General features: G+C 40.7%; 1 protein-coding gene across 1 annotated transcript; it reads right to left on the bottom strand.

Annotated features, from left to right (window-relative positions):
• Positions 1–145: 145 nt before the first annotated feature.
• On the bottom strand, positions 146–4,058 carry igfbp6a (insulin-like growth factor binding protein 6a). The gene is made up of 4 exons (XM_060910969.1): positions 3,674–4,058; positions 2,608–2,642; positions 2,263–2,382; positions 146–736 (listed from the first exon to the last, which is right to left on the bottom strand). The coding sequence occupies exons 1-4, from the start codon at positions 3,990–3,992 to the stop codon at positions 629–631; spliced, it is 582 nt and encodes a 193-aa protein (XP_060766952.1). The 5' UTR covers positions 3,993–4,058; the 3' UTR covers positions 146–628.
• Positions 4,059–12,648: the final 8,590 nt, after the last annotated feature.

Genomic DNA, 12,648 nt, shown 5'->3' with positions numbered 1-12,648 from the left:
GTTAATAATGATAACAGTAATAAAAATAAAAATAATAATAAGAAATAATAACAACAACAGGTTAAAATACATAAAGTAAAACACAGACATGAGGATAAAAATGCTGAGATAAAATAAGAGAGAAAAAATGAGGTAAAAAGACAGAATTTAAAAAAATGGAGTTCAGATTGGACTGGGATTATAGATATTTGAACACTCAATATGCTAATTAAATGAGTTTTATGTTAATTTGACACTGTATGTATAATTATTTTAATTAAAATGAGCTGTTTCAGCGCTTTAGGGGTTAATTTTTGTTTCAGTGTTGAATGAATGCTGACAGTCCTGAGGTCCAGATAAACACAATTAATCTAATTAAACCTAATTAAACACACACTTACTGAGTAATTATATAGTGATATTTTTAAAAATATGAATATTTCTTATGACGTGTGAAATCAGCACATGGAGTGATCGTTCAACACTGTCAAGGCCACTAGGGGGCGATAGAGGCTCTGATAACTGGAGAACACATTCAGTGCACGATGCCGTCTTCATGTTTCAGTATTATGTAATAATAATAATAATAATAATAATAATAATAATAATAATAATAATAATCTCTGGTGATTAAGAGACTGTTCTGCACTCAGGCGCTGCAGGGGACGGCACCGTCTCTGCCCCGGGACGGGAGCTTGTGTCCTTTCTCGTCGACACACCAGCACTGACCACGCTGCATCCCACGAGACGACATACACTGAAATACAGGACACAAATAAAAATAAAACACACATCAGCATCAGAGAGTAAAATTTAACCTTAAATCAGGGTTTAAAGTTCCACATCTACTGATCTGGGTTACAATCTGAAGGTCATGGGTTCAAGCCCAAGCACAGCCACCAAGATGATTTTATGTATCATTAGTATTGCTCGTGTTCTTTTCTTTCCAATTATTGTAGGTGTTATCAACTTCTTTTCTATTGACCAATGTACTTTGTTCATGTGCTTTTTGCCGGTTGTCTTTTTTTCTTTTCTGACGATCACAGTGGAAATAAGTTTATTGCTTTTTTGTGTTATCCTCAGCAATGTATTGGGTTTTTTTTTAAATGTATTTTATATACATGTACAATTATTGACAAATAAATCAAATCAAATCAAATCAAAAAGCTGTCCCCTGATGGGCCCCTGAGCAAGGCCCTTAACTCTTTCTCCTCCAGGGGGCGCTGTATCATGCACTGTATCGCCCTGCACTGAGCCCAACTTCCTAAAGCGTTGTAACGTCCATGTGACAAACTCAAGGCTTCTTCTTAACTCTATGTCCTCTGATTAAAAAGGGAAGAAGAATAATACAGGGGGATGAAAAGGTAAAACTGAGTCACAATGAGCTTTTCGTCATTTCTTATATTCAAAATTCTCTCCCAGGTGAACACTGGAACACGTCTCAGGAGTTAAACCAGGTGAGTTTTTTCTTTCTTTTTTCTTTTCTCAAGGAAATAAACAGCATGTGTGTGTGTGTGTGTGTGTGTGTGTGTGTGTGTGTGTGTGTGTGTGTGTGTGTGTGTGTGTGTGTGTGTGTGAAAGAAAATTGGAAGAGCTGGAAGGATTTGATGAAAAGAAAAAGAGAGAACGAAGGACAAAGAGAATGTAAGAATGATAGAGATGGACAGAAAGAAAAACAGAAGAAAGTCAGAAGAATAAAGAATCATATCAACAGATGGAAAGAAAAAAGAAAAAGAGGAAGGTAGAGAATATGTGTGAGAGAAGGAAGGAACGACAGTGTGCACCTGTATCGTGTGTGTGTGTGTTTAAAGCAAAGCTGCTGATTGGTCAGCTCTCAGTCTCAGACGTTTTCGCAATCCGTTTTTCTCACAGGGAAACGACTTCAAAGTGCAGCCTGGTTTTATTTTCTTCAAAAGTCTCTATTTTTAAAATGTGTGTGTTCAGGTTTATTTTATTACTGCGATGCAGTGAAACCTGTAGTGAAGTAAGAGTGTGTCTGTACAGTTGTGTAAGAAGGAACAATAAACAATGATGAATGAATGAATGCATGTAATAATAGAATAATAATCAGGGGGAAGCCATGGCCTAATGGTTAGAAAAGCAGCTTTGGGACCAAAAGGTCGCTGGTTTGATTCTCTGGACCAGCAGGAATGGCTGAAGTGCACTTGAGCAAGGCACCGAACCTCCAACTGTACTAGTGTGTGTTAGATTTGTACAATACATGACTTCAACCTCAAACTATATCTCTGTTTATGTGTGTGTGTGTGTGTGTGTGTGTGTTACCTGTTTCCTCTTGAAGAATCCATTCTTGTCACAGTTGGGGATGTAGATGTTTCGATCTGTCTGGATGACGGTGAGTTCAAGTTTCTGGAGCAGCGACATCAGAAGTTTCCGGCAAGGGCCCTAAAAACCAGGCGCCACTTTGATCACTTTATAAACAATAAATTAAAGACTGTATCATCATGATTTTTTTAATGCACACTATTTTTTGGTGTGATGTTGCTGTGGGATGTAAACACACCCCTGAGGGCGTTTTAGTGAATTAACGATTGAGACACAGCCCTGGATATTAAATCTACAACGCAATCTGGGTTTGAAACTCGAGAATAAAGAAAAGTGTGTTTTTACCTTCTCCAAACTTTCATTCACTGGAGCCTGAGAGCCTGAAAAAAAATGTTGAAAAATATTTGATTTATTCTGATTATTTTTTCTTTTTTAAAATTAAGCCCAGAAAAGCAACTCAAACCTGGAAGAAATGATTTGTAATGAGTTTCGAATGGTTATGTTGAAGATTCATAGATACATACACAGAGTGCATGATGTACCGGGATCCAGTACTGAGTTCTGGTTTAAATCAATAACACATTATTCTGTAAACATGTTAAAAATAAACAACAACAACAACAAACACATGTCGTTACAGAGAGCCGACTCCATCAATTATACCAACATCATCAAAATGAAGAACATGGGGGAAAAATAGAGTGAGTGCATCCCTGATTATAGAATAAATAACAATATAAACAAACAAATACACAGCATATATACATACACTTATATTCCTATATCTGTGATTTATTGATGTGCTTTCAATTAAATGTATATAATATTATACACTTTTAAATTCACCTCAAATGAAAAAGTGCAAAATAAACAAACTATTATTATCTCATCTCATCTCATCTCATTATCTCTAGCCGCTATTATTATTATTATTATTATTATTATTATTATTATTATTATTATGATAGCTAACAGCTTAATTACAAGATACAAATAGGTAGAAAAAATTGCAAATAAGTTAAATTTAATAATTTATAATTGATCCATTATTTATCATTCAAACATTCACTGACATTTCATAAAAATTAACATCTTTAAAAATTTAATTTATACTTAATTATTTTAACAAGATATCAGAATATGAGAAAACACTTTGAAAAAATATATCAATGTATAAATAAATTAATTAATAAATTTTGGGATACTGATAAAAGTGAAAATACAATCTTTCAACTTTCATCTCAGTCTCACACACTCACACACACACACACACACACACACACACACACACACACACACACACACACACACACACACACACACACACACACGTGAGACTGAGATGTTGTTCACTTCCAGCTGTACTTGTGTTCAGTGACCGAGCGAGTGAGATGTGCTCTGGAGCTCGTACCTGACGTCGTCGTCCTCTGGATGCTGACTTTGATGCTCCTGCACGCTCCTCTCCCCTGAAGCAGAGACTGCAGCGGGCTTTGGTCTCCCTCTGGAGGAAAGCAGCGAAGGCCGCGTCCGCACGCCTGAGTGTACACTCCACAGGCGTCCCCTAGTGCCAGCACCGAAGTGCCCTCCTCCAGGGATTGAGACACAGCCCCCTGGCGCTTCCCCAAGCCGCCGCTCTTTCTGACGCCGGTGTGAGGAGAGAGAGAGGAAGTGGTGGACAGGTGGAGCTGGACTGTGATCAGGAGCATCAGGAGATCACGCAGAGCAGCCATGACTCGTCCACTCGAACAGTAAGGAGGCTTCCTGAAGTGAACTGGCAGAGGAGTGGAGATAATGACAGGCTGAGTCGCTGTCTGAGGCTCCAACGTGAGCGGCTTTTAAAGAGATGCTGCAGGAGGAGGGAGTAAAGCGAGAGGTGGCTGAAGGTGGAGTTACACTCCTGAACGCAATCAAAAGTCAAATTCACTCCCTTTCCCTTGTTTTTTTTCTTTTCCCTCCAGAAATCACAGAGAACTCTGGCATGAGCAGCGATTATTATTTGCTCGTGTTATTATCAGGGACGAGTTGAAGTCGTCTTCTCCCTCCGTCTGTCTGATTTACAGTCGAGTTCAATCAGCTACATATTTATTTGAGTCAGGACTGAATAACGAGTGTAATGTGATGAAACTCCGGACTTTCCTATGAAAGATGAAACATTTCAGCTTTTTTTTTATCAACTCGAGTCATTTGAGTCTGTTGAGTGAAATGATTCCTTCAAACGTTCAGTCTGAAAGTAACAGCAGACAACAAACAGTTTGAACGGTTTTAAACAGATAATAATAATAAAAATAATCAGAATCATCATCATCATTATTATAATAAATATATAATAAAATATATATTTATTTATAGGGGCGGCACGGTGGTGTAGTGGTTAGCGCTGTCGCCTCACAGCAAGAAGGTCCGGGTTCGAGCCCCGTGGCCGGCGAGGGCCTTTCTGTGCGGAGTTTGCATGTTCTCCCCGTGTCCGCGTGGGTTTCCTCCGGGTGCTCCGGTTTCCCCCACAGTCCAAAGACATGCAGGTTAGGTTAACTGGTGACTCTAAATTGAGCGTAGGTGTGAATGTGAGTGTGAATGGTTGTCTGTGTCTATGTGTCAGCCCTGTGATGACCTGGCGACTTGTCCAGGGTGAACCCCGCCTTTCACCCGTAGTCAGCTGGGATAGGCTCCAGCTCGCCTGCGACCCTGTAGAACAGGATAAAGCGGCTACAGATAATGAGATGAGATGAGATTAGTTTTGTTGGCTGAACAAACTTAAATGCAACTCATTAAACTCACTGAATCATTTAGTTTTGATCTAAATGATTCAGTGATTCAAGAAACATGGATTAGGTTTAACACACACACACACACACACACACACACACACACACACACACACACACACACAGAGAGTTTCAAATATACACTACAATCTAGACATATAAACTTGCTTAAAATCTCTGTTCGTTAATCATGAGCGCTTTTGTGAATTTTGTTTCAGTTTTATAATTTGTAATTGTGAATCCTATCAACGGCGACTAAACAAAAGGAAATCAGACAAACACACTGAATTGCTCACACAATGCACATTACATTAGTAACATTAAAGACAGTAACATTATTCGCAAAACCGTTAGCTCGCTAATTCAACCAACGACATTTTACAGAAAGGTGGAAAGGTGTTCACTCACGTCAATACCTTTAAAATCAAACAGCTTATCGTTACTAAACCGGCGACTGTATTGAATGAATGGATGAATGAATGAAACCTTTATTGCCCCAAGCAGGGCCGCGTTAACCCTTGCCGAGGCCCTGGGCAGACACACCCCCGAGGCCCCACCCCCGCCTGTTGTCAACTGCGCTCAGCAAATTCACCCCCTCAGACGTGCCTGTCTAACTAGACACAGAAACTTAAATAATGACAGCGGCACAATTAGAAATACTATTGAACGATAAAACTTTATATTCATCAACACCTATTCAATCGAGAAAAAGCAATGGTGAAACAGGCAACTGCATGGTGAAAAAATCCATCAGACATCACGGTTAACAAGTCTGGTTCACTAAAGTTTAGCCTCAAGAAGCCTTTGAATGAGTGAGTCAATGAACAACATGTCAAGAACATAACCGAGGCCTACAACAGTTTCTTTAGCATTCAGAACAAGAACATTCATTTGGTATATAACCGTTCGCTTTCATTTTGGAATCCAGGCGACTTTTAACTTGTGAAAACAAAGAGTGATAACAAAGAAAGAAAAATATCTTGCTTCTCAGAAATAAATCTCAAAATGTTAGGCTGTGTGAAACATTTCATCCTTTCACACACGTAATGTCCCAAACAGCAGCGGCACACAGCTTTGCGCATTCAGTTTGACAGCCATGGGTCAACTTACAAGGGCACTTTCCTACTTTTCTGGAAAGCGAAGTCATTAATTAAATCATTGAACTCAAGCTGGCGTAGCGTGTGAAGACATGGTGGACAGTGATCATATTGACAATGATGGGTGATTTATGCGATGGGACAAGGTGGGCTTCCTTACGGGTGGCAAAATGCATAAAAAATGTTATCAATATGATAACTTCTGAAAATATCGTTTCATATTTTCCGATCTCGCTACCTCCGAGGCCCCCTAGTGGCCGAGGCCCTGGGCAGCTGCCCATGAAGCCCATTAGGATAATGCGTACTTGGCCCCAAGGGGAATTTGTCTTGCACTTAGGAGCCATAAATTACATAAAACAAAACAACACTTAAACATGCAGACTTACACAATAATGCATAAAATAACAAACAAATCTAACCCCCCCAATATATATATATATATATATATATATATATATATATATATATATATATATATATATATATATATATATATATATATATAAAAGGTGCATACTTTAGAATGGTGTCAACCTGTCTGAATTCAGCCTGTTTAGCAGCTGAATGCTCCTTGGCACAAAAGATGTTATAGCTCTGTTTGTTTTTACATGTGGCGTTCTATAACGGAGTCCTGAGGGGCGAGCGGAGTACTCAGGGAAGAGGGGTAAGATGGATCATCCAGTATCTTCAAGGCCAAATTAATGGTGTATTCATCAGAAATGTGCATGATACTTTTCACTTCTGATCCAGTTATTTTCCTACCAAGTTTTGTAATCTTATCCAGCATATGCCTGTTTTGAACAGATAAACCCCCCCCCAACACTGAATTACAAAGGTCACAACACTCTGTATAAAAGTTAAATAAAACAATCTCAAAATCACTGTATCAGCCTTAAAGCTACGCAGTTTCCTTAAAAAATAAAGTCTTTGTTGTGCCTTTGTATATCTCGCAAGAGTATTTGAGTGTTTATGAGGTAAAGGAGTAGATCTGGAGGGTCCTCAGACAGAGTGTTTTGGTAAACTGGGATGTATGGTTGCTGTCAGTCCCCACTCGCTTGCTCACTTGAGTTTGTTGACGGTGCAGTGGCTGGCTGCTTTATGTCCCGGGGCCCCTCATGCCTGTGTTACCTTCTGGCTCTCTCCTTTTAGTTATGCTGTCATAGTTAGTTGCCGGAGTCCCTGCTTGTACTCGGTGCAATATGTATACTGTTCCTACTTATTCAGGTGACAGTGGGCATACCTAACCACCTGTGTTTTCTTTCCCTCCCCCCCCACCCCAAATCTGTCCCTCTGAGTTACATGGAGTCAACAGGAAATCTTTTGGTGGAGAGGGTGGAGACCTCGACTGGCTATCGTAGCCTGCAGGGAATCGGCCATCAGACATTCTGTCGCATGTCCCAGACCCGGTGAAATGTAACTGAATTGTCTTGGCCAGCCCTAAGGGTCCCATCTGCATCTCATCATTGCTGAGGAGTGTGCTCCCATCACCCAATCAAGCATCCAGCCAGAGCAGGTCATGATATATTTTTTACCATATTAACATGCCATTGTTGTGTGTTATGCCTGATGTAAAGACTCTCGTCTCTGCGAGCCTACCACACAGATTTAATACTTGTCATTTTTAGGGCATACCTAACAACCTGTGTTTTCTTTCTCTCTCTCCCCCCCCCAATCTATCCCTCTGAGTTACATGTTGATCCTGGGATTGAGATGCTGGCCTCTTCTGCCCCTCGGACCTGCTTGATCCATCCTGGTGCCCTGTGTCTGGTCGGAGTTTTATCGCCCCACTCCTGTGAAGGACGGCCCCATGAGGACAGTTGAGGGTTATACCTGTTGAAACTGTTAATATTATAGTCAGGCTGTCTGTTGTTGCCCAAATGAGGATGGGTTCCCTTTTGAGTCTGGTTCCTCTCAAGGTTTCTTCCTCATGTCGTCTGAGGGAGTTTTTCCTTGCCACCGTCGCCACAGGCTTGCTCATTGGGGATAGATTAGGGATAAAATTAGCTCATGTTTTAAGTCGTTCAAATTCTGTAAAGCTGCTTTGCGACAATGTTTATTGTTAAAAGCGCGATACAAATAAACTTGATTTGATTTGATATTTGCCCTCCACGTGAGCTTATTGTCTATAATAGTACCTAAGTACTTACACTCTTCCACTATGTCAATATCCCTCCCGTGTACAGAAACTGGTTTAAGAGGGGGCCTTTTCCTAAAGTTGATAACCATTTCTTTGGTTTTCAAAATATTTAAAATCAAGGAATTTTCATTACACCATTTACAGAACTGGTCTATTTCCTGTCTGTAGCCAGTCTCATCACCTGTTAAGAAACCCACTATGGCCGTATCATCAGCAAACTTAAAAAGAGAACATTCAGGGGCGTGGCTCACACAGTCATTTGTGTACAGTATATATAATAGGGGTGATAGGACACTCCCCTGGGGGATGCCCCTATTTATACTAATGACAGATGACTGACCATTACCTGCCTTAACATATTGGACTCTGTCAGTTAAAAAGTCAAAAATCCATTTCAAAAGTGAATAGTTAACTCGCATTGTTCTCAACTTCTCAGTAAGGGCGTGTGACTGCATAGTGTTAAAAGCTGATGAGAAATCAGCAAACAGGATGCGTACATATGATGGAGGTAATTCCAAGTGCTTGTATATTCCATTTAACGTGGTAGTAATTGCATCTTCCACCACACCCCTTTTCTGTCTATATGCAAACTGAAGTGTGTCCATTTGAGTTCCTGTTTGTTTTTTTATGTGGATCAAAACGATCCGCTCCAAACACTTCATTGCTACGGAGGTAAGAGCTAGAGGCCTAAAATCATTTAAAATGGACGGTTTCGGGGGGTTTTCGGCAGAGGCAGAATTTCAGCTGTTTTCCAAATTTTAGGTACCATGTGTGTGTCCAATGACTTTTGGAACAAGTCACAGAAAACATGGCTGAGTTGTTCATGACGTCCTGAGGACCATACTCAGCAGCTTGTCAGGGCCAGCCGCTTTACGGGGTTTGACTTGTGAGAACACCCGCTCAACTTCCCTGCTACAAACACTGATTGATGCGCTTTCTGTTACGTTGTCCAGCCAGTTTGGAAAAGGCCGCAGACCGCTCTCCCGCCTAGCGAAATGTTTATTCAAGGAATTTGCCTCTTCGACTGAGTGCTCAGGAATTTTTGGCTGATTACTTTGTCCAATCATAGTTTTAATTCCTCTCCACGCCATCCGTGAGTTGTTATTCATCAACAGTTGTTCCGCGTTTGATTTATATATTCCCTTGCTATGATTAATTTCCGCCTGTATCTCCCTTTGAATCAACTTCCCCCTGTGCTGATCATTTGCTTTAAACGCCCGCTCTTTTTCCACCAACAGTTTCTTAATATCACTTGTGATCCATGGTTTTGAGTTGGCAAACATTTTTATTTTTTTCGTAGGGATCAGACTATCCACGCAGAAGTTGATGTAGGCTGTAACTGTCTCAGCGTGATTGTCCAAGTCCTCACAGTCAAAGACCTCCCAGTCCGTACAGTCAAAACAGCCTTGCAGAGCCGTCAAACTGTCAGGGTCCCATACAGGCACTGATCTTACTTTGGGCTTCTCTTTTTTAAGTCTTTGGTGGTACGAGGGCAGTAAGTAGACAGTATTATGATCTGACCCACCTACTGGTGGCTTATTGATGGCTTGGTAGGCATTTCTTATGTTGCCATAACACAGATCAATGGTTTTTGAACCGCGCGTGGCGCATTTAACATATTGCTGATAATGGGGCAATGCAGTTGACATGGAGCAGCCATTAAAATCGCCCAGAATTAACTTGGGTGTATCTGGGGAGGTTGTCTCCAGATCTTGTACATGTTGATGTATAACCTCTGCAGCCGCTTTGTAATTTGCATCGGGGGGGGGGGATATAAACCAAGCACACAAAGAGCTGCCCAAACTCCCGTGGCAAGTACATGGGTCTAAGGGAAACGGAGAGAAGTTCTAAGTTTGGGGAACTGACAGTGTGTCTGACGACATAGTGTTTACACCACTGTGTGTTAATATATATACAGAGACCGCCACTGATCGATTTCCCAGTGGCTCGCTGGTCTCTGTCGAGTCTTATTGGTGTCCCAAACCCCGGAAGGAAAATACTATCATCATTTACTGTGTTATTCAGCCACGTTTCGCTGAAGCATAAAATACAACTTTCCCTTTATTCAACCAGGTGTTGTGTGGCAGCGTGTAGTTCGTCGACTTTGTTCCTCAGTGCCCTCAAGTTAGATAAGATGATAGTTGGGAGTGGAGGTTTGAATCCCCTTGCACAAACTTGCCGGCGGATTCCTCCTCTGGATCCTTGCTTTCTCCGACTGAATCTCCATGCTGTAGACCTAAGACATTCCAGGGGAATATCTGATGCAGGTATCCTGTCATGTTGTAGTAGTAGGCCCAGCTGCAGTAACTCCACTCTCCCATAGGTAATCTTAGAAGACTCCGTATGTATCATTAGAGGACAGAGCAGAGTGATTGCCAATAAAAGTCTGAAACAAAGCATGTTTTAACCGCTGTTCGTGCAAAATATAGCGTTCTAATTTATAAAGCGCAAACAAGCGCACTTTAACACAACACTTAGTACCGCATCTAACAAACAAAAAAACCCCAAACACGGACAAACAAAGCTCCCGCACGCGTGTCAGTGCAGAGCAGCCAAGTTTACACTGTATTTCATTATTGAAACGTAAAAACATTGTAGTTTTACTCTTTAGATTACGTCGCTGCTTCTTATCAAAACTGAATGGCTTCCTAACAAGAACAAATTATGTACATTTTTTATTTGTAATTATCACATGATCAAAAACATAGCTCTGAATGTAATTATGTTATTTTGGGGTGTGGTTTGTGTTGTAGCTAGCATTAGCTACCTGTATTTTAAACACAGCTTATCCAAAAGTGCATGTTACGTATTATTTCAAACTTGCATCTGATTTTTTGGCATTGATTGAGAAAGTCTTAATTATATGATATAATAAATGATCAAGCAATAACCAGAAGCTTTATTTGAGCATCGAAAATCTTTTGTGTTTTGCATGTTTACGTGTATAAATAGTCTAATGCCGCTTTTCCACTACAAACGCGGCTGAGTCGGGCTGAGCCGTGTCGTGCTGAGTCGAGCTGAGTGGGGCTGTTGGAGTTGCATTTCGACTACAACCGCGCTGAACCGTGCTGGCTGGAAGTGGGTGGACACATTGGGTGGAGTTAGCGAAAGTGGGTGGACGTTACGTGATGTCGTTAAGCAGCACAAACAGTGACATCAGTGATCTTTTAAGCGGTAGTCTCACGACCCGGAGAGTAAACAATAAACATGGAGGACATGGAGTCGTTAGTGTTGCTGGTCTTGGTGCTGTGGCTTGTTGTCACCGACAACGCCAACAGATACTGGCAAGAGCGTATAGATGAGGCGAGGCGCATAAGGCTTCAGAAATTCTCGTAATTCGTAATTATTCTTCTTCCGGGTTTACGGTGTTTACAGATCCCAGCGTGCTCGCGGGGCGTGTGTGGGCATGTGAGGACACTCCTCCTCACCAATCAGTGCACAGAGGAGTGTCTGCTCACGCCCCCAGCCTCACTCAGCACGGTTTGGCTCGCTTCAGCCCCACTCCAAAACCGTGCGAGTTTTAGGGGCTAAGCAGGGCTGAAGCGAGCTGAGTCGTGCTGTTTTTTGGTAGTCGAAACGCGAGCCGTGTCGGGCTGAAGTGAGCTGAAGTGAGCTGAAGCGAGCTGAAAAAGGGTAGTGGAAAAGGGCCATTAGATCTACTTTTGTCATAAAAATAGTTTACGTTGTTGCTGTGAAGCTTAGATCTGTGAGCTCATGAAGGTTTCACATCTCCAAAGACCCATATAATAATAATAATAATAATAATAATAATAATAATGTAACAAACTGCTAATAATATAATAACGTACTAAATATAATGTAATGTTAGATTATATGCAGTTCATTACTTTTTACTTTGTGACATTACATACAGAAATTGTTTTAATATAAATACACAGGTGATTATTTAAAAAAGTAATTTATTTCAGTTTTCGAAATCTCCATGTAAATGTAATAACTTTGCGGCGCAGACTTGTGTCACTGATCTATGCCGAGTCACATAAAATACTTTGTTTTGAAATCAGTAAAATAAATCACAACCCCGCCTCCCTTTCAGTAGTTTTAGACCAAACTTTGGAGCATCTTGAGTGCTTTTATTTTAGGAACAGCATTTCCTTTCATTGTTTGTAATTCTTCCTCACTTACAGCGATGAAGTGATCAGTCGCCATTTTCCCGAGTCACTCGAGGTGATTATCGAGAAATAGTCTGAATCTCTCAACCAATCAGATCAAACAATTTTCTAGAATCACCTCTGTATTTATACTAATATTGTATATTACTGGAGATGGATTTTAAATGATCAGCAGTTTATTACATTATGAGTTTTAATAACAGTGTTTATTCAAGTTTAACTCGGTCATTACCTTCTGATTACACTCTGACTGGCTA

This window comes from Neoarius graeffei, chromosome 26, assembly GCF_027579695.1.
Source record: "Neoarius graeffei isolate fNeoGra1 chromosome 26, fNeoGra1.pri, whole genome shotgun sequence".
Taxonomy (NCBI): Eukaryota; Metazoa; Chordata; class Actinopteri; order Siluriformes; family Ariidae; genus Neoarius; species Neoarius graeffei.
The sequence above is the reverse complement of the archived record's forward strand: the minus strand, read 5'-3'. Positions and strand labels throughout refer to the sequence as shown.